A 22919-nucleotide genomic window follows, 5' to 3' on the forward strand; every position below is an offset into this window, starting at 1 on the left:
TGTATATAGTGATATGGACCATGCTGGTATAACCTGGGTATATACTGTATATAATATATATGTACAGCTGGTATAAGTTATATATCTCCTGTATATAGTGATATGGATCATGCTGGTATAACCTGGTATATACTGTATATAATTATATATGTACAGCTGGTATAAGTTATATATCTCCTGTATATAGTGATATGGACCATGCTGGTATAACCTGGGTATATACTGTATATAATATATATGTACAGCTGGTATAAGTTATATATCTCCTGTATACAGTTATATGGGCCATGCTGGTATAACCTGGTATATACTGTATATAATATATATGTACAGCTGGTATAAGTTATATATCTCCTGTATATAGTGATATGGACCATGCTGGTATAACCTGGTATATACTGTATATAATTATATATGTACAGCTGGTATAAGTTAGATATCTCCTGTATATAGTGATATGGACCATGCTGGTATAACCTGGTATATACTGTATATAATATATATGTACAGCTGGTATAAGTTATATATCTCCTGTATATAGTGATATGGACCATGCTGGTATAACCTGGGTATATACTGTATATAATATATATGTACAGCTGGTATAAGTTATATATCTCCTGTATATAGTGATATGGACCATGCTGGTATAACCTGGTATATACTGTATATAATTATATATGTACAGCTGGTATAAGTTATATATCTCCTGTATATAGTGATATGGACCATGCTGGTATAATCTGGGTATATACTGTATATAATATATATGTACAGCTGGTATAAGTTAGATATTTCCTGTATATAGTGATATGGACCATGCTGGTATAACCTGTGTATATACTGTATATAATATATATGTACAGCTGGTATAAGTTATATATCTCCTGTATATAGTGATATGGACCATGCTGGTATAACCTGGTATATACTGTATATAATATATATGTACAGCTGGTATAAGTTATATATCTCCTGTATATAGTGATATGGACCATGCTGGTATAACCTGGTATATACTGTATATAATATGTACAGCTGGTATAAGTTATATATCTCCTGTGTATAGTAACGTCTTGCTCTATAGGATTAGGTTGTAGACATTCCAGTGTTTCTCATACATTTCCCCCGTATAGTCTCTCGCGGTTGTCGCGGTTCTTTCGGCCTCTATTACGCTCTGGTCCTCCGTGTCTCCGCCCGGTCCCCAGCTGTGTTATAATAAGTAATCGCCTTCTATACACAGATGGAACAAGTTTATCACTGACACCATCTGCTGTATACAGTGTCCGGGGTTTACACGAACCATCTGGTTTCCTCGTAGATTTTACCTTACGTAAACCTGACCTGTTACATATTTAGAGGGACCATAGAAGCCTCTTGTCTTATCCGTCCTCATGAATTTAGAGAGGGGGAATAGTTTAGACGCCCTCCCTGCCTGGAGCTGGGTGTGGGGACATAGTCGTATCATGGAGGGAGGAGCACCATCAAATACCCTGAAGAGGAAGGAGGAGGAGGAGGAGGAGGAGGTTGTAAAGACCAGGAAATATAGAAATTGCACCCTCTGCATATAACAATCCATGCTACAAAAAAAGCAGAAGTCAGGAGACCTCCCTCTATGCCTGGAGGTTCTCAGCACCTAATACTCCACAGCACTAGCACCATTCACCACCCCCAGAGTGCATGTCGGTCTCTGGAGGCAAAGCTGACACGGGGCATCTAGCCGGGCACAGGGCGGCTGGCAGCTTCTCTCCAATCTATGTAGGTTCTAGGATAAAGAGCCTCTAAAATAGCCTGGAATATGGACACCTTCTGTGGGACCGAAGGAAAACTGGCCTCCAAGTTTTGGGTAAGAGTTCAGACTATGTCTCGTGTGTTTAGTTCAGTTCTGTGCTATTTTTGTTGAATCAATTGTTACAAAATATCCCTTAAAATTAGTTTTCTATTATTTGTGGGTTTTAGCTGTTTATTAGACATTCTATTTGTCTCAGGTTTAATACAGGTTTTATACAGTGAAAAAGTGACGTAATAGATGATATAGGAGATGATGTCATAGATGATATAAGAGATGATGTCATAGATGATATAAGAGATGATGTCATAGATGATATAGGAGATGATGTCATAGATGATATAGGAGAGGATATAGGAGATGATGTCATAGATGATATAGGAGAGGATATATGAGATGATGTCATAGATGATATAGGAGATGATGTCATAGATGATATAGGAGATGATGTCATAGATGATATAGGAGAGGATATATGAGATGATGTCATAGATGATATAGGAGAGGATATAAGAGATGATGTCATAGATTATATAGGAGATGATGTCATAGATGATATAGGAGAGGATATATGAGATGATGTCATAGATGATATAGGAGATGATATAAGAGATGATGTCATAGATGATATAAGAGATGATGTCATAGATGATATAGGAGATGATGTCATAGATGATATAGGAGATGATGTCATAGATGATATAGGAGAGGATATAGGAGATGATGTCATAGATGATATAGGAGAGGATATATGAGATGATGTCATAGATGATATAGGAGATGATGTCATAGATGATATAGGAGATGATGTCATAGATGATATAGGAGATGATGTCATAGATGATATAGGAGAGGATATAGGAGATGATGTCATAGATGATATAGGAGATGATGTCATAGATGATATAGGAGATGATGTCATAGATGATATAGGAGAGGATATAGGAGATGATGTCATAGATGATATAGGAGATGATGTCATAGATGATATAGGAGATGATGTCATAGATGATATAGGAGAGGATATAGGAGATGATGTCATAGATGATATAGGAGATGATGTCATAGATGATATAGGAGATGATGTCATAGATGATATAGGAGAGGATATATGAGATGATGTCATAGATGATATAGGAGATGATGTCATAGATGAAATAGGAGAGGATATATGAGATGATGTCATAGATGATATAGGAGATGATGTCATAGATGATATAGGAGAGGATATATGAGATGATGTCATAGATGATATAGGAGAGGATATATGAGATGATGTCATAGATGATATAGGAGATGATGTCATAGATGATATAGGAGAGGATATATGAGATGATGTCATAGATGATATAGAAGATGATGTCATAGATGATATAGGAGATGATATATGAGATGATGTCATAGATGATATAAGAGATGATGTCATAGATGATATAGGAGATGATGTCATAGATGATATAGGAGATGATGTCATAGATGATATAAGAGGTGATGTCATAGATGATATAGGAGATGATGTCATAGATGATATAGGAGATGATGTCATAGATGATATAGGAGAGGATATATGAGATGATGTCATAGTGGCATCATCAGTGAAAGAGAATCATTCTAAATATATTCTAGAACTTTTTTGAGATATTTTGAGAAACTTCTTTTTACACACATTTACACACATATAGGTAAATACCCTGATCAGCCAAAACATGGCTAATATCATTTTGCTGCCTTTATGCCCAGAAGCCAAAGCCCTATGATGTGACCCCCCCCCTGACCCCATAGCACTATAATGTGATCCTCCCAGGCCCTGTAGCACTATAATGTGACCCCCCAGCACTATAATGTGACCCCCAGACCCCACAGCAATATGTGACCCCCAGACCCCACAGCACTATAATGTGACCCCCCAGCACTATAATGTGACTCCCGGACCCCACAGCACTATAATGTGAGCCCCCAGCACTATAATGTGACTCCCGGACCCCACAGCACTATAATGTGACCCCCCAGCACTATAATGTGACCCCCAGACCCCACAGCAATATAATTTGACCCCCAGACCCCACAGCACTATAATGTGACCCCCCCCAGCACTATAATGTGACCCCATCCAGCACTATAATATGACCCCCGGACCCCCCAGCACTATAATGTGACCCCCGGACCCCACAGCACTATAATGTGACCCCCAGACCCCATAGCCTTGTAATGTGACCCCAGGACAACATAGCCCTGTGATGTGATCCCCCCAACCCCTGTGATGTGAGCCCCTCACCCCAAATCCCTGTGATGTGAGCCCCCGACCACATAGCCCTGTGATGTGACCAACTGGACCCTATAGCCTTGTGATGTAAACCCCTGACCACATAGCCCTGTGATGTGACCCCTGAACCCTATAGCCCTGTGATGTGAGCCCCTGACCCCATAGCCCTGTGATGTGACCCCTGAACCCTATAGCCCTGTGATGTGACCCCTGAACCCTATAGCCCTGTGATGTGAGCCCCTGACCACATATCCCTGTGATGTGACCCCTGAACCCTATAGCCCTGTGATGTGAGCCCCTGACCACATAGCCCTGTGATGTGACCCCTGAACCCTATAGCCCTGTGATGTGAGCCCCTGACCCCATAGTCCTGTGATGTGAGTCCCCGACCACATAGCCCTATGATGTGACCCCTGGACCCCATAGCCCTGTGATGTGACCCCTGAACCCTATAGCCCTATGATGTGAGCCCCCGACCACATAGCCCTGTGATGTGACCCCTGGACCCTATAGCCCTGTGATGTGAGCCCCTGACCACATAGCCCTGTGATGTGACCCCTGAACCCTATAGCCCTGTGATGTGAGCCCCTGACCCCATTGTCCTGTGATGTGAGTCCCCGATCACATAGCCCTATGATGTGACCCCTGGACCCCATAGTCCTGTGATTTGACCCCTGGACCCCATAGTCCTGTGATGTGAGCCCCTGACTCCATAGCTCAGTGATGTGCGACCACCATGGATGGGACTTGTTTCTCCAGCACATCCCACAGATGCCAAGTCACCAATTCTATGCCCAATTCTTCACTCCAGGCCAGTTTTTGAGGTCAGGCCACTGACATTAGGGGGTGCTTTTGCCATTAAGGGGGTTGAATTGGTCTTAAAACATAGCTAAACCAATACATAGGTACATTGTACCAGATGATTCCAGAAAATAAGGTTTCCAGCAGAACATTGCCCATCACACTGCCCCTGCCGGCTTGTCACATCTGCCATGTCCTGTGTGATCTGACTCTTTTTCATCATAACCAGCAGAAAGTTGTTCGGCAGTTTACACGTAAGACTTTGGTCCCCATGACCCTGTCCCTAATTCCTTCCTTGGACCTCTTGACCCTGTTCTGGCCCCCATGTCCTTCCCCCAGTCAATAGTTTTCCTTTCTTTGGCCCCCATGTTCCAGTTCCCATTCACTGTTTTTTTCTTTCTTGTACACTTTCGATCCCATAAGACCAAAAATGACCCAGTCACTCAGATCCTTGATGCTCGCCCATTCTGTTCTGTTTTTTAATTTTATATATATATATACACACACACACACACACATAAATACATGTATAGATACAGACATGGAGCTATACAAGCACATGTATATATATATATATATATATATATTTTAATTATTATTATGTCATATCCCATGTACCGTCCTGGTCCAAAATCAAGATGGATCCTTGAATCTAACCTGCATGCCCAGATCCTTGTATCTAACCTATGTACCTGGATATTTGTACCTTATATCCACTGCTCAAAAAAATAAAGGGAGCAATAAGATTACACATTGCAGATCTGAATGAATGAACTAATCGTATGAAATACTTTCCTCTTTACATAGTTGAATGCGCTGACAACAAATTCACACAAAAATTATCAATGGAAATCAAATGTATCAACCCATGGAGGTCTGGATATGGAGTCACACTCAAAATCACAGTGGAAAACCCCACTACAGGCTGATCCAACTTTATGTAATGTCCTTAATACAAGTCCCAATGAGGCTCAGTAGTGTGTGTGGCCTCCACGTGCCCGTATGACCTCCCTACAATGCCTGGGCATGCTCCTGATGAGGTGGAGGATGGTCTTCTGAGGGATGTCCTCCCAGACCTGGACTAAAGCCTCTGCCAACTCCTGGACAGTCTGTGGTGGATGGACGGAGACATCCCAGATGTGCTCAATTGGATTCAGGGGAACTGGCGGCCAGTCCATAGCATCAATGCCTTCCTCTTGTAGGAACTGCTGACACACTCCAGCCACATGAGGTCTAGCATTGTCTTATATTAGGAGGAACCCAACCGCACCAGCATATGGTCTCACAAGGGGTCTGAGGATCTCATCCCGGTACCTAATGGCAGTCAGACTACCTCTGGCAAGCATATGGAGGGTTGTGCGGCCCCCCAAAGAAATGCCACCCCACGCCATTACTGACCCACCGCCAAACCGGTCATACTGGAGGATGTTGCAGGCAGCAGAACGTTCTCCACAGCGTCTCCAGACTCTCACGTCTGTCACGTGCTCAGTGTGAACCTGTTTTATCTGTGAAGAGCACAGGGCACCAGTGGTGAATTTGCCAATCTTGGTGTTCTCTGGAAAATGCCAAACGTCCTGCACGGTGTTGGGCTGTAAGCACAACCCCCACCTGTGGACGTCGGGCCCTCATACCACCCTCATGAAATTTGTTTCTGACTGAGTGGACACATGCACATTTGTGGCCTGCTGGAGGTCATTTTGCAGGGCTCTGGCAGTGCTCCTCCTTGCACAAAGGCGGAGGTAGCGGTCCTGCTGCTGGGTTGTTGCCCTCCTACGGCCTCCTCCACGTCTCCTGATGTACTGGTCTGTCTCCCTGTAGCACCTCCATGCTCTGGACAGTACGCTGACAGAAATGCAAACCTTCTTGCCACAGCTCGCATTGATGTGCCATGCTGGATGAGCTGCACTACCTGAGCCACTTGTGTGGGTTGTAGACTTCGTCTCATGCTACCACTAGAGTGAAAGCACCGCCAGCATTCAAAAGTGACCAAAACATCAGCCAGGAAGCATAGGAACTGAGAATTGGTCTGTGGTCACCACCTGCAGAACCACTCCTTTATTGGGGGTGCCTTGCTAATTGCCTATAATTTCCACCTGTTGTCTGTTCCATGTGAAATTGATTGTCAATCAGTGTTCTTCCTGAGTGGACAGTGGGATCTCACACAAGTGTCAGTGACTTGGAGTTACATTGTGTTGTTTAAGTGTTCCCTTTATTTTTTGAGCAGTGTATATATATACATATATATATATATATATATATATACAGCAACAGGAGAATACAGCAGCACACTGCTAGCACAAAGATATAGATGAAACATAAGTATATAGATAAAACATGAGTATATAGATAGAACATGAAAAGCTATACAGCTGTAATGTAATAAATGAAGATATGAAACTATGAAAATATGAGGTACTTAGCTTGCAAATTTGGCGCCTTTTAACAATAGTTTGGATCAATAGTGCTGGCCAATTTATCCTTTGGTTATATATATATATATATATATATATAGTCACCTTCCCATACATACATATATACAGGCGCACGTGTATATTACACTCATATGTATTCTCTAGGATGTCCTCATGTTACGCTCAGCAGTTTGTAGCTCTGTAGGTTAGAGGTGACACATAACTCACCGTATGGCGGAGCTCGATTCCTCTTCGGGTCTTTTGTGTTTACGATGTTGTGGTTTTCACTACACGCGATCCTTCATGTCTGCTGCTTCGGGACTGATATAGAAAGACTCCACCTTTATATAGTGACACATTTCAGGGTGCTGTATAGAATAAGTAACAGGATGAATATGTGGGAATTGTATCAAAGTCGTTATTGTTCATAATTATTTACATTATACTTATATATACATTTTGTGTGTGTGCATATATTTGTGTGATTTGCATTTTATAGATAGATAGATGTACAATGGCATTTTCTCATTACATTATAGTTATTTTTATCACTATTATGTAATATCCTATGTCCCGCCCTGATCCACAATGGAGATGGATCCTTGTATCTAACCAATGTGCTGGATCTTTGTATCGAACCTATGTGCTGGATCCTTGTATCGAACCTACGTGCTGGATCTCTGTATCTAACCTATGTGCTGGATCTTTGTATCTAACCTATGTGCTGGATCTTTGTATCTAACCTATATGCCCAGGTCTTTGTATTTAAACTACCTGCCCAGATCCATGTATCTAACCTATGTGCTGGATCTTTGTATCGAACCTATGTGCTGGATCCTTGTATCGAACCTACGTGCCCAGATCCTTGTATCTAACCTACGTGCCCGGAACCTTGTATCTAACCTACGTGCTGGATCTCTGTATCTAACCTATGTGCTGGATCTTTGTATCTAACCTATGTGCTGGATCTTTGTATCTAACCTATGTGCTGGATCTTTGTATCTAACCTATGTGCTGGATCTTTGTATCTAACCTATATGCCCAGGTCTTTGTATTTAAACTACCTGCCCAGATTCATGTATCTAACCTATGTGCTGGATCTTTGTATCAAACCTACGTGCCCGGGTCTTTGTGTCCAACCTGCGTGCTGGATCTTTGTATCTAACCTGCGTGCTGGATCTTTGTATCGAACCTATGTGCTGGATCTTTGTATCTAACCTATGTGCTGGATCTTTGTATCTAACCTATGTGCTGGATCTTTGTATCTAACCTATGTGCTGGATCTTTGTATCTAACCTATATGCCCAGGTCTTTGTATTTAAACTACCTGCCCAGATCCATGTATCTAACCTATGTGCTGGTTCTTTGTATCTAACCTATATGCCCGGGTCTTTGTGTCCCACCTACGTGCTGGATCTTTGTATCTAACCTGCGTGCTGGATCTTTGTATCTAACCTGCGTGCTGGATCTTTGTATCTAACCTATGTGCTGGATCTTTGTATCTAACCTATGTGCTGGATCTTTGTATCTAACCTATATGCCCAGGTCTTTGTATTTAAACTACCTGCCCAGATCCATGTATCTAACCTATGTGCTGGATCTTTGTATCTAACCTATATGCCCGGGTCTTTGTGTCCAACCTACGTGCTGGATCTTTGTATCTAACCTGCGTGCTGGGTCTTTGTGTCCAACCTACGTGCTGGATCTTTGTATCTAACCTATGTGCCTAGATAAACTGAGACCTTATAGCAGCGTTTCCCTCTAGCTGTGGCAAAACTACAACTCCCAACATTCATGGAATCCATGTAAGATGTGGAGTAGTAAAATACTCCGCGGGCGCTGTGTTTTCCGATAAGAGATTAATTATTTTATTCTGATGGAAAAATCCAAAATTTCATCCAGAGATCCCAGGTTCACCCCATGACACACTATGAGGCCAAGCCAAAACATCACATGTCCACATCAGAGATCCAGGGGCATACCGAATACACTAAAGTGCGACTGAAAATGACCGGATGAGGTTTAAGGGCGGAATTCACTAAAATTTTTGTGCAGAATAAATACTGAAATCTGCATGAACCCCCATCATGTGCGCACAGTCTGACACGGGCAAAAGAACATCCCGAGGAGGATGAGGGGGTAGTTTAGACCCTTGTTTGGGCTATATTCCTCTCTATATTGCGCAATAGTTGTTCATTTCCAAAATTTCACATCATAAATGTGGTTTCCAATCCAACCACTTGGATCCATGCACCAGACCTCCACGCATTTCGTTTCATCGTTTGTTCTGCTCTGTGGTAACAATAACATTGTGCCGTACCCCCTGCGCCGCAGTCTCGTGTTATTCACAGGAGATCCCTCGTCACAGTCACATGTAAGGCTTCGGGCAGCGCTGGCTTCAGTTCAGACTCTAAAGGTGCAAACAAGGACAGACAGGCTCCGGGGTGTGATATCATATTGTGAGCGGCCATGACGCTAGGAGACTAGGAGCAAACAAATACTGGCACAACCTCCAGCTTGGGTCACCTTCCTGGACAGCTCTGCCATAGAAGTGATCACACCCAGACATTACAGTACTGACATGTGATCCTCCTGATAATAATCTATGAGCCCCCATCGTGGTACCCAGAACCCTCCGTACCATCTTCTGTATGAATTACTGATAGGCCCATATTACATCACCAGCCACCTAAAGTGCCAGGACGGGATGAAGAACACCGGGGCTGTGAAGGCACCAGAGAACTGCGGGAGGCGCTGCTTATCTCAATCCTTACTCCTACCTGTGCACAGCCTGGGGGTGATGTATACACAAAGAGATGTATACCCATGGATGAGATGTTTACACATGGAGGAGATGTATACCCATGGAGGAGTTGTATACCCATGGAGGACGATGTATACATGTAGAGGAGATGTATACCCATGGAGGGCGATGTATACATGTAGAGGAGATGTATACCCAAGGAGGGTGATGTATACATGTAGAGGAGATGTATACCCATGGAGGGCGATGTATACATGTAGAGGAGATGGAGGGTGATGTATACATGTAGAGGAGATGTATACCCATGGAGGGCGATGTATACATGTAGAGGAAATGTATACCCATGGAGGGCGATGTATACATGTAGAGGAGATGTATACCCAAGGAGGGTGATGTATACACATGAAAGAAATGTATACACATAGAAGAGATAAATACACGTGGAGGGCGATGTATACACATGGTGGGCGACGTATACATGTGGATGGCGATGTATACACAATGTATACATGTAGAGGAGATGTATACATGAGGGGGAGATGTACACACATGGGGGTGATGTCTTCATGTGGGGGCAATGTATACATGTAGAGACATGTGGGGGAGATGTATACATGTGGGGGTGATGTATACATGTGGGGGAGATGTATACATGTGGGGGAAAGGTATACATGTGGGGAGAGGTATACATGTGGGGGTGATGTATACATGTGAGGGAGATGTATACATGTGGGGGAAAGGTATACATGTGGGGGAGAGGTATACATGTGGGGGTGATGTATACAAGTGGGGAAGATGTATACATGTGGGGGAGATGTATACATGTGGGGGAGAGGTATACATGTGGGGGTGATGTATACATGTGGGGGGTGATGTATACATGTGAGGGAGATGTATACATGTGGGGGAGAGGTATACATGTGGGGAGAGGTATAAATGTTGGGGAGAGGTATACATGTGGGGGTGATGTATACATGTGGGGGAGATGTATACATGTGGGGGAGAGGTATACATGTGGGGGTGATGTATACAAGGGGGGGAGATGTATACATGTGGGGGTGATGTATACATGTGGGGGTGATGTATACAAGGGGGGGAGATGTATACATGTGGGGGTGATGTATACAAGTGGGGGTGATGTAAACAAGTGAGGGAGAGGTATACATGTGGGGGAGAGGTATACACATGGGAGGCACAGCTATACACTTATTGGGGGATGGGTTTACTGGAAGGTTTCCTGACAATAGTCTCATAGGAGCAGAAAGAACCAGCAGCTAGATGTGAGTGGAATAAATAGAGGACACACGGGAGCCTGATGGGATAAAAACAAGTGATGAGTGACGACTGAGGTTAAAATGTATTTCTAGTAGTATGAAAAAGAGGTAACGTGGTCCTGGAAGAGGTAATGTGGTCCTGGAAGAGGTAACGTGGTCCTGGAAGAGGTAATGTGGTCCTGGAAGAGGTAACGTGGTCCTGGAAGAGGTAATGTGGTCCTGGAAGAGGTAACGTGGTCCTGGAAGAGGTAACGTGGAGCTGGAAGGGGTTACGTGGTCCTGGAGGAGGTAATACACTGCTCCAATAATGTGATACCACATGGTGGCCACATCACAATCTGCTCTATGATAATGTGTTGTCCTCTCTTCTGCACAGTAGAGGACAACATTTGACAGTCATGAGAAGATTGTTGGAGCCTGGAGGTTTGATGCCAGTATTTCTGAAACAGACCCACTTTTTCTGTTCACAAATCACAGTATTAAGATTGTAAAGGATGTGATGAACCATGGATACACATCCAACAGAAATCACACAGTGGCAGAGCACTGGGTGGCACATTTGGTATCTCAGTAAAGACATATCCCAGTAGACCAACTAACTCAACAGTTCAAAAGTATGCAAGTAAGGTGAATTTCCACAATTGCCATAAAGTGTTTCTTGCCTCAACTGGGGTTCAATAACCGAAGATCGAGGAGGGTGTTCATGACGACCCCACATGGGCCAGAAAAGACGTCAATGGGTTTTGGACACACAGGAGAAGTTCGTCCCCAAACACATTATACTATAGTTGGAAAGGTGGACAACTACAACCAAAATGGTCAAGGGTGGGGTCAAGTGATGGCAGACGTCTCATCGGAAGAGAAGTCAGCCTAGTCTGACATTTTTGGGTGACAAAAATATTTTTCATCATTTTTCATTCTCAGAACATTCCCAGATTATTTCTAGAAAGCTTGTTTGTCCTTCGCCTGATGTAATTGATCATGTTTTGCCGGTATGGACAGCTATAACAGCCAATGTGGCCGTGTCATGATGTATAGCTTCCTCCGAACTTGCTTCGGGAGTAAGAAGCGCTGGACACAACCACTAGAGAAGAAATCAGTTTGATCACCCATGATGCAACACGTTTCACATTAAGACTGCTTCATGTGGCAGTGACTAGAAATCATGATGACCAAGGGTCCCCTCCCCCATAGCATTATTATTCCTATTATTATTACATTCCCTTCGTTGCCGCAGGTGGAGTTGTGTTTAGTTCAGCCGCAGGTCCCCGAGGCCTGAAACCTTCCAAAGTGCCAGAACTCCTCCTGTCATTAATCAGACCAATTCACTATTGGTGCAGACTCTTCCAGCATCCACAGAATGTGCCGGGTGTGGTCAGCGACCAATGAGATCTCCCCTTTTAAGTAAACACTGGGGAATTCCAACGGTCTGGTGACGGATCTGGAGCGATCGGCGAGATTAACCCTAAATATACAAATGTGCAAGAACATTCTATAATTAAACTAAAAAGACGGATGATGGATTAGATACAGAGAACTGTATCACACATGAGAAACTGAGATACAGGGAACAGTATCAGACATGATGGGCTTAGATACCGCAGATCATATCACACATGATGAGCTTAGACACCACAAACAGTATCACACATAAGCTTGGATACAATGGCACAAGAGACATGGTAGGCGTAAAGGGGTTCTTCGGTGCTTACACATCTTTTCCCCTATCCAAAGGATAGGGGATAAGATGCCTGATCGCGGGAGTCCCGCCGCTGGGGACCCCCGGGATCTTGCATGCGGTACCCCGTTTGTAATCAGTCCCCGGAGCGTGTTCGCTCCGGGTCTGATTACAGGCGACCACCGGGCCAGCGGCGTGTGATTTCATGCCTCTGCCCCCGTGTGATGTCACGCTCCGCCCCTCAATGCAAGCCTACGGGAGGGGGCGTGATAGCTGTCACGCCCCCTCTCGTACGCTTGCATTGAGGGGCGGAGCGTGACGTCACACGCCGCCGGCTCGGTGGTCGCCTGTCATCAGACCCGGAGCGAACATGCTCCGGGGACTGATTACAAACGAGGTGCCGGGTGCAAGATCCCAGGGGTCCCCAGCGGCGGGACTCCCGCAATCAGGCATCTTATCCCCTCCCTATCCTTTGGACAGGGGAAAAGATGTGTAAGCACCGGAGAACCCCTTTAAACAGGCTGCCCCGACAGTATCACATATAACTTAAATACAGAAATGTATCACACATGATGGATTAGATACAGCTGACGGTATCACACATAAGAGGCTTTATTACTAAGAACAGTATTACATATGATGGGATTAAATACAGCAGTCAGCATCACACATACACCCTGTTCCAAATTATTATGCAAATGATATTTTTCTCATTTACCTGAATAATTGATGTAAATAACAGTCAGCATAATTATCCTGTTATCATCTATTAAGAGAACAATTCAATTGTTGAATAAACCTCCTAATGATAACAGGATTTTTTTTAGACATAAAAAACGTACAATGCACTGTTCTAAATTATTACGCACAGTAAGTTTCAAAACACTTTATAGGTTGTAAAGAACTGAAAATTGTCATTTTTTGTGTTTGCAGCATTTACTGAAATCAAAAGTTATTTCAATCAAACTTAACAACATTTTAACTATTTTAACAGGTTATGTTACATTTTAACATAGGACCCCTGATATTATAGCAGCTAAACAAGTCTTGCATCCGTTGAACTTGTGAGTTTTTGGACAGTTTCTGCTTGAATTTGTTTGCAAGATGTCAGAATAATCTCCCAGAGCTGCTGTTTGGATGTAAACTGCCTCCGACCCTCATAGATCTTTTGCTTGAGGATGCTCCAAAGGTTCTCAATAAAATTGACGTCGGGGTAGGATGGAGGCCACACCATGACTTTCTCTCCTTTTAACCCCATAGCAGCCATTGATGTACAGGTATTCTTTGCAGCATGAGATGGTGCATTGTCATGCATGAAGATGATTTTATTACGGAAAGCATAGTTCTTCCTTCTGTACCAGGGAATAAAGTGGTCAGTCAGAAACGCCACATACTGTGCAGAGGTCATCTTTACACCTTCGGGGACCCTAAAGGGGCAGACCAGCTCTCTTCCCATGATTCCGGCCCAAAACATGACTCCACCACCGCCTTGCTGATGTTGCAGCCTTGTTGGAACAGGGTGGCCGTCCACCAACCATCCACTACTCCCTCCATCTGGACCATCCAGGGTTGCACGGCACTCATCAGTGAACAAGACTGTTTGAAAATTAGTCTTCATGTATTTTTCTGCCCAATGTAGCCGTTTCTGCTTGTGATCAATGTTTAGAGGTGGCCGAATAGAAGGTTTATGCACAGTTGTAAGACTCTGGAGCACTCTATACCTTAATGCCCGTGGGACTCCAGAGGCACCAGCAGCTTCAAATATCTGTTTGCTGCCATATAATGGTATTTTAGCAGCTGCTCTCTTGATCCGATGCATGGATCTGGCAGAAATCTTCCTCAATGTGTCTTTATCTGCACAAACCCGTCTGTGCTCTGAATCAACCATAAATTTCTTAATGGTGCGATGATTACGCTTAAGTTTTCGTGAAATATCTAAAGTTTACATACCTCTTCCAAGGCATTGAACTATTTCACTCTTTTCGGCCGCAGAGAGATCCTTTTTCTTCCCCATATTGCTTGAAAATGGTGTCTGCTTAAAAATGTGGAACACCCACCTTTAGTAGTTTTTCCTTAAATTGGGCTCACCTGATCAAAAGAGCCCTGAGACACAACGCCGACCATGAGTTACACTGAAAAACAAAAAGTTTCATCTTTGTGACACTTAAGTAGAATTTGCATAATAATTTGGAACAGGGTGTAAAGGGCTTAGATGCAGCAGACAGTATCACACATGTGTTACGCCGAGCGCTCCGGGTCCCCGCTCCTCCCCGGAGCGCTCGCTACACTCTCGCTCCCGCAGCGCCCCGGTCAGATCCACTGACCGGGTGCGCTGCGATTCCGCCTCCAGCCGGGATGCGATTCGCGATGCGGGTGGCGCCCGCTCGCGATGCGCACCCCGGCTCCCGTACCTGACTCGCTCTCCGTCGGTCCTGTCCCGGCGCGCGCGGCCCCGCTCCCTAGGGCGCGCGCGCGCCGGGTCTCTGCGATTTAAAGGGCCACTGCACCGCTGATTGGCGCAGTGGTTCTAATCAGTGTGTTCACCTGTGCACTCCCTATGTATACCTCACTTCCCCTGCACTCCCTCGCCGGATCTTGTTGCCATTGTGCCAGTGAAAGCGTTCCTTGTGAGTTCCTAGCCTGTGTTCCAGACCTCTTGCCGTTGCCCCTGACTACGATCCTTGCTGCCTGCCCCGACCTTCTGCTACGTCCGACCTTGCTTCTGTCTACTCCCTTGTACCGCGCCTATCTTCAGCAGTCAGAGAGGTTGAGCCGTTGCTAGTGGATACGACCTGGTCACTACCGCCGCAGCAAGACCATCCCGCTTTGCGGCGGGCTCTGGTGAAAACCAGTAGTGACTTAGAACCGGTCCACTAGCACGGTCCACGCCAATCCCTCTCTGGCACAGAGGATCCACCTCCTGCCAGCCGGCATCGTGACAACATGGTAGGCTTAGATATCCGGGCTGAGCCCCACACATCCTGGTACTAAAACTCAGTAAGTCTTCGGTGTCTGCAGTCTGACTGCAGCTCTATTCACATCTGTGTTTGTTGTTCTCGGGTATAAACATGTTTTGGAAGCGGCGATATACAGGGGAGTAGTGTATACAGCAGCGCAGTCATGTGATCAAATCCAAACCGCACAGCTACACAAAGTGAAGTCTCCTCAACCACCCACAAGATGACCTGAAAAAAAACTGTAAAACACATAAACCATCCACTAAAATATTACATAATGTTCTTAAAGATCAGCACGCTCCCCTCCTGAAATACTCTGTACTGCTGTGGACCCTGCTCCTCCACTATATAACTCTCACCCTGTGACCTCCACATGATCAGTACACTCCTCTCCTGAAATACTCTGTACTGCTGTGTAACCTGCTCCTCCACTATATAACTCTCACCCTGTGACCCCCACATGATCAGTACACTCCTCTCCTGAAATACTCTGTACTGCTGTGGACCCTGCTCCTCCACTATATAACTCTAACCCTGTGATCTCCACATTATTAGCAAACTCCTCTCCTGAAATACTCTGTACTGCTGTGGACCCTGCTCCTCCACTATATAACTCTCACCCTGTGACCTCCACATGATCAGCACACTCCTCTCCTGAAATACTCTGTACTGCTGTGGACCCTGCTACTCCACTATATAACTCTCACCCTGTGACCTCCACATGATCAGCACACTCCTTTCCTGAAATACTCTGTACTGCTGTGGACCCTGCTCCTCCACTATATAACTCTAACCCTGTGATCTCCACATGATCAGTACACTCCTCTCCTGAAATACTCTGTACTGCTGTGGACCCTGCTCCTCCACTATATAATTCTCACCCTGTGACCTCCAAATGATCAGCACACTCCTCTCCTGAAATACTCTGTACTGCTGTGGACCCTGCTACTCCACTATATAACTCTCACCCTGTGACCTCCACATGATCAGCACACTCCTTTCCTGAAATACTCTGTGCTGCTGGGGACCCTGCTTTGTGGTGTATCTGGATGACCCCAAGTTATCCTCCATGTACAACCTCGGCTCAGGACAATGTGAGGAGTTTTGTGGTATCTTATGTTTTTTAAGCTGATCCGAGATGTTTTAGGAGATATAAGACATTGGTTTAGTTGGTCTCGATCTCTGAGTATTGTCCTGCAAAAGAAGCTGGGGGATGGGCTGTGGTAGACCATAGGTTATCTATAGCAGGGGGTAAGAGATGCTATCATGACCTGACTTGGTGATTCAGAAACCCATAGGTTCCCATAGTACAAGACGTCTGATCCTGGATAGAAGCCCAGGAGCCCAACACTACATGCAATTTATTATTAACTTTGTCGTCTTTCCTCCTTCCTGTAGCCTCTGAATACTTTATAAAAACTTCTCACCTCCCTCCCATTCCCCGGCCTTCTCTGGCCTCTACTATAAATGATAATTATTTTGTCCCGGTGATACCCCGCCTGCCATTTACTGAACTTTCCAGGGCGAGGCGTTTATTATGACAAGGGTGTGCTCCGGGCTCCTCCTGGAAGGTGTATTCACACTGAGGATATCAGAGGTGTAAGGTCCTATATATGATTCCTCAACAAAATATATGTAGAGAGAATATAAGAGAGTTAAAATTTTGTTGACTTGTTGTAGGGTGACGTTCACTTTGGTGGCTCTAAGCTGAGGCCGCCAATCTCCATGGAAGATCCCTCTATGGAACATGTACTACTGTAAGCTGGGGATCCCCCCATATTATGTCAGCCCCTTGTGCCTGACCCAAGATATGGATTTGTTTTCAGATCCTGTTGGTTTTGAGGTGCAGCCTCTATGGAGGGGACTTTTTTCTCCAGCAGACCCCACAGATGATCAACTGGATGAGATCTGGGGAATCTGGAGGCCGAGTCACCACACTGATCTTTATCATATTCCTAATTTCTGAACAATGTCTGCAGTGTGGCTGGGGGGCAATTATGCTGCTCAAAGAGGTAACTGCCATTAGGGGGTCCAGTCTCCATGAAGGGGGACTAGGTCTGTACAATGGTCAGGTAGGTGGTACGTGTCACAGTAACCTCCAAATGATGGTAGGACACAAGGTCTCCAGCAGAATATTGCCTCACACTGCCCCCGCCGGTTTGTCTTTTTCCCATAATGCACCTGGTGTCATTTCTTCCCCAGGTAAGTAACCACAAGATGGAAAACATCACCCATCAGGGCAGGCTTCTTTCATTGCTCCATTTCTATTTACAGGAGTCTATATGGGGTGCAGTGTATTGGGGCCCATATATGAAGAATGTTAAATGGCAGATGTTTCACTCTTGGGGGAGGGATCCATGTGGTATATCTATTTACTCCCCGATCCCGGCACAGCGCCATCCTGTGTATATAGAGGATTTGTGCTCTGACAGCAATAATATTTTTCTCGGTTGCAGAATTTGCCTTCTGTTTGATCCTGGCAGCTGGAGAAAGCTTTGAGGGCCTTTACATGCAGCCTATTCCGCCCACCTCCTCTATTCACAGACGCCAGCGCTCTTTACCTGCTGGTGACATTTAGTCCGCCGTGGGTGGAAAATAAGCTGGTAATGGGATTATAAAGTCTCCATAGAGCGTGGCTGTGAAGTACGGACCTGGGTAATGACACCACGGCTTCTCACTTTAAATGGTGTCACATCAGGTTCTTGTCAAACACCTCTTAAAGGGACACTCTACTAAATCCTAAAAACAAACTTCCTTTAGTCTCGAAGAATAAAGGACAAAACCCACTAAAAAACATGAATTATGTGGAGTTGAGAGGGACTGTGTCATTCCATATGCTGCTAACAGAGATCAGAAGAGCCTCCTGGTGGGTCCTGGCCAGTGATCGGCTGGTGTATTACTAAATCTTACTCCCACTGTACAGAATCATATCGCGTGATCTCCAGAACATGCGTTGTAAATGTCACAGTAAATCATTTGGCACCACATTCTTCAACTGGTGCCAAGAACCTACTGAACCAAACTTCAGATACTTAGAAGAGAAGTCAGGAGGAGGATGTGATGTGTGCGGTCAAGTCCAACCAAGTGGAGATCTCCTCAGGAATAACAAAGTAAAACAGACCAGTGACTATAAAACCTGCAGCCAAAACAACCTCATAGCTGGCAGCGATCCATAGAAAACATGTCTGCAGAGTGGGACCGATACCGTTTACTGACCAGCAGGGGTTAGTTATGAGGGCTACCACAATAATAAATAGATGAGAGGATTATACATTCTCATTGTAGTGAGGCCAAAATCAGATGTATAATGATTAAATCCTATAACTTTACAGATGGTCTGACTCCAACAGCAATCCCTCCTGTCACCACCTTACACCCACCTGGCAGGCCCTCTCCTGAATAACCATAGCTGGCATCCGGTGACCAGGTGCTAAACCAAAAACATCTGAGCAGATGGAGTCCAGACAGGAAACCTGCTAGCAATTTCCCTCATGATTTGTTACATTCCTGCAGAACGAAACATATATGTCCATATATTAGTGCACGGCTGACGTCACCGACCAAAACCTAATGTCACCCCCAAAGCAGCATTGCCTCATTGTAACAAAACATTCATCAGAATTAAATATTAACACCATGGACAGTTTCTACAGCAACAGCATTCCGAGCCGAAAGAATCGTACAATGCGAGCAGCGCTGGAAGACGTCAAACGCTCAACTGGCAGTAGATGCTTTTTATAAATCGAGGTGAATGTGAAAAGAAATTAAAAATCGTCCACAAATATTTGATAGACTTTCTGGAGTTTTGCGAGATTTTATTTATTTTTGGTCACGATGGGTGTAAAAGGTTGTAATTATAAAAGATTTTGGGGGTTTTCTCAAAATTGTTGTTCTTCGAAAGTTGTTGATGGGAAGATCAGATGGGCTGGTATTGGCCATTTTGCTGTCAGCAGAACGTTCTGGAAGCAATAAGTCAATTTAGTTGATGGTCAAACATGACCGGATGTGGCCCAGTTCTAGAGGTCCATGAAATTCTTGTCATGGCTTCTCATTCTACTGGATCCTCTGGTGGTTCCTCCTCAGACCAGGCCGATGTTGGCCCATTTGTCAATATATGGCCATTTACCAAGTTTGCATTTTATTAGTTCACGTTCTTGGATGGGACCAGCCCAATACAACCAATTGCCGTAAATCTGTGAGTGACACATGAATGAGTGGCTGTTAGGACGTTGAACTCTGGCCACCCTAAGTACAATACATCTACATGGTCTAGTGATTTATATATTTGTCATATTGATAAGATTTGGCACAGTAAATAACCAGATGACTGTTGAATGTTAAACAGGTCACATTCCTCTGGAGCATGTGGTAATCTATAAGGTGCTGATTCACACTATACCCATTAAGGTGATAGGAAGTCTTAAGGGCCATGCTCCCTGGGAAAAAGTATAAACTCTCCAGAATGGAGAAAATCTGCTGTCTAGTGCCATCTATAGCTGACAATCCTGTAAATCTGTTTGTCCATTTAAAGAGCCTTAAAGGACTCAGGTTTGGAGACCCCAATCACTTTATGTTTTGCATATGGATAGGATTGGGGCCCACCTGCTCAAGCCTCCCACAACTGCCACTCTGTGAGCTCTGGCTTTACACGTGTTTACTTTACACCCTTGTAATATATTATATAATAGCTCTTTGTCTTCATCTACCACGGTTATCAGACACCTGCTATCACTGAATACACATCATGGCAGGACTTTGTAACAAGCCTATATACAGTATATACCTCCAAAGAGCTCCAATTGTGCTCAAACTGTGTGAGCAATATGGTGACAACTCTTCTAGACCTTCCTCTAGGTCAGTGTCTCACAAAATTTTTCGGCTCGGGGCACCCCTACCGAGGAGTAGCCGAGCAAAAAAAAAAAGGCAAATGCGCCGCAATGCACAAAATTCACACTATCTATTTTATCTGTGGGTATGTAGATTACAGTTCTGCAACTCACAAATGATGTCTTCTCTAATCAGTATCGTTCCCTTTTCTTCCCCATCTGGCCCGGCCATCATGACAATTTCTTCCAAGCCACAATTTTTCACCGTTAAACCTGAAAAACAAACATATTCGGCTCCGCATTTTTTTTTACATGGGTGACAGAAGGGTGTACATGGGTGGCAGAGGGGTGTAGAGGAGTCTATGGGTGGCAGGGGAGTGTAGAGGAGTCTACATGCGTGGCAGAGGGGTGTAGAGGAGTGTACATGGGTGGCCAAGGGGTGTAGAGGAGTCTACATGTGTGGCAGAGGGTGTAGAGGAGTGTACATGGGTGGCAGAGGGGTGTAGAGGAGTCTATGGGTGGCAGGGGGGTGTAGAGGAGTCTACATGTGTGGCAGAGGGGTGTAGAGGAGTGTACATGGGTGGCAAAGGGGTGTAGAGGAGTCTACATGTGTGGCAGAGGGTGTAGAGGAGTGTACATGGGTGGCAGAGGGGTTTAGAGGAGTCTAAATGGGTGGCAGAGTGGTGTAGAGGAGTGTACATGGGTGACAGAGAGGTGTAGAAGAGCGTACATGGGTAGCAGAGGGGTGTAGAGGAGTGTAAAGGGTTGACAAGGGGGCAAAGGGGGTGATAGAGGGGTGTACATTGGTGACAGAGGGGTGTTGGGGGTGGACAGGAGTGTACATGAGTGACAGGAATGTACATGGGCGACAGGAGTACAGAGGGGTGTACATGGGTGGAAGAGGGGGGGGACATGGGTGTCAGAGGGGTGTAGATGGGTGACAGAGGGGTTATAAAAGAGTGTACATGGGTGGCAGAGGGGTGTAGAGGAGTGTACATGGGTGGCAGAGGGGTGTAGGGGAGTGTACATGGGTGGCAGAGGGGTGTAGAGAAGTGTAGATAGGTGGCAGAGGGGTGTAGAGAAGTGTAGATAGGTGACAAAGGGCTGTAGAGAAGTGTACATGGGTGACAGGGGGGTGTAGAGGAATGTCCATGGGTGACAGGGGGGTGTAGAGGAATGTCCATGGGTGACAGGGGGGTGTAGAGGAATGTACATGGGTGACAGAGGGGTGTAGAGGAATGTCCATGGGTGACAGGGGGGTGTAGAGGAATGTACATGGGTGACAGATGGGTGTAGAGGAATGTACATGGGTGGCAGAGGGGTGTAGAGGAGTGTACATGGGTGGCAGAGGGGTGTAGGGGAGTGTACATAGGTGCCAGAGGGGTGTAGAGAAGTGTAGATAGGTGACAAAGGGCTGTAGAGAAGTGTACATGGGTGACAGGGGGGTGTAGAGGAATGTCCATGGGTGACAGGGGGGTGTAGAGGAATGTACATGGGTGACAGATGGGTGTAGAAGAGTGTACATGGGTGGCAGAGGGGTGTAGAGGAGTGTACATGGGTGACAGAAGGGTGTACATGGGTGAAAGAGGGGTGTAGAAGAGTGTACAGGGATGACAGAGGGGCGTAGGGGGTGACAGAGGTGTGTACATGGGTGATAGATGGGTGTAGAAGAGTGTACATGGGTGACAGGGGCGTAGGAGTGACAGAGGGGTGAATAAGGGGGTGGACGTGGGTGACAGGGTAGACTGGGGGTGGACATGGTTGACAGGAGGGTGGACATGGGTGAAGGGGGGTGGACATGGTTGAAAGGGGGGACATGGGTGACGGGGGCGGTGGACATGGGTAACGGGAGGGGGGGTGGACATGGGTTGAAAAGGGGTAACAGAGGAGTGTTCCCATGTGACTTATTATATCAGCACTGATGGTGACACAGAAGGAGGAAGGTGACCTAGAGTTGTGGTGGAGCCTATCAGATGCTCAAACCACATGTTTCCTCACATGTTCTTTTCTCCGAATAACTACATTGGTCACTTCAGGGGATCACTAGTTAGTTTGCCTTTGAAGTCTGTATAATAAGAGCATGGAAAAGAAATAGGGATTATCCACAGTAGCATTAGTAAAGATGTAGGATATTTTGGATTATTTGTAGAACCAAC

The 22919-nt window shown here is 45.1% G+C and overlaps 1 protein-coding gene and 1 long non-coding RNA gene across 5 annotated transcripts in view; one reads left to right on the forward strand and one right to left on the reverse strand.

The window, feature by feature from the left end:
- Positions 1 to 22919, reverse strand: part of LOC130297552 (uncharacterized) — a 55433-nt gene that overhangs the window by 11409 nt on the left and 21105 nt on the right. The window contains exon 2 of the long non-coding RNA XR_008849579.1: positions 7493 to 7632. This is a non-coding gene — a long non-coding RNA (uncharacterized LOC130297552). The remainder of the gene's footprint in view (positions 1 to 7492; positions 7633 to 22919) is intronic.
- ABCC3 (ATP binding cassette subfamily C member 3) overlaps positions 1543 to 22919 on the forward strand; it is a 46220-nt gene continuing 24843 nt past the window's right edge. For 2 of the 4 annotated variants that reach the window (XM_056550122.1, XM_056550121.1), the window contains exon 1: positions 1547 to 1846. In XM_056550122.1, the coding sequence (XP_056406097.1) occupies positions 1799 to 1846 (48 nt within the window). In that variant the 5' untranslated portion in view covers positions 1547 to 1798. Of the gene's footprint in view, positions 1847 to 22919 lie in introns of all 4 variants that reach the window. The other 2 variants (XM_056550123.1, XR_008849578.1) reach the window with 2 other exon arrangements.

Source organism: Hyla sarda, chromosome 13 (assembly GCF_029499605.1).
Source record: "Hyla sarda isolate aHylSar1 chromosome 13, aHylSar1.hap1, whole genome shotgun sequence".
Lineage (NCBI taxonomy): Eukaryota > Metazoa > Chordata > Amphibia > Anura > Hylidae > Hyla > Hyla sarda.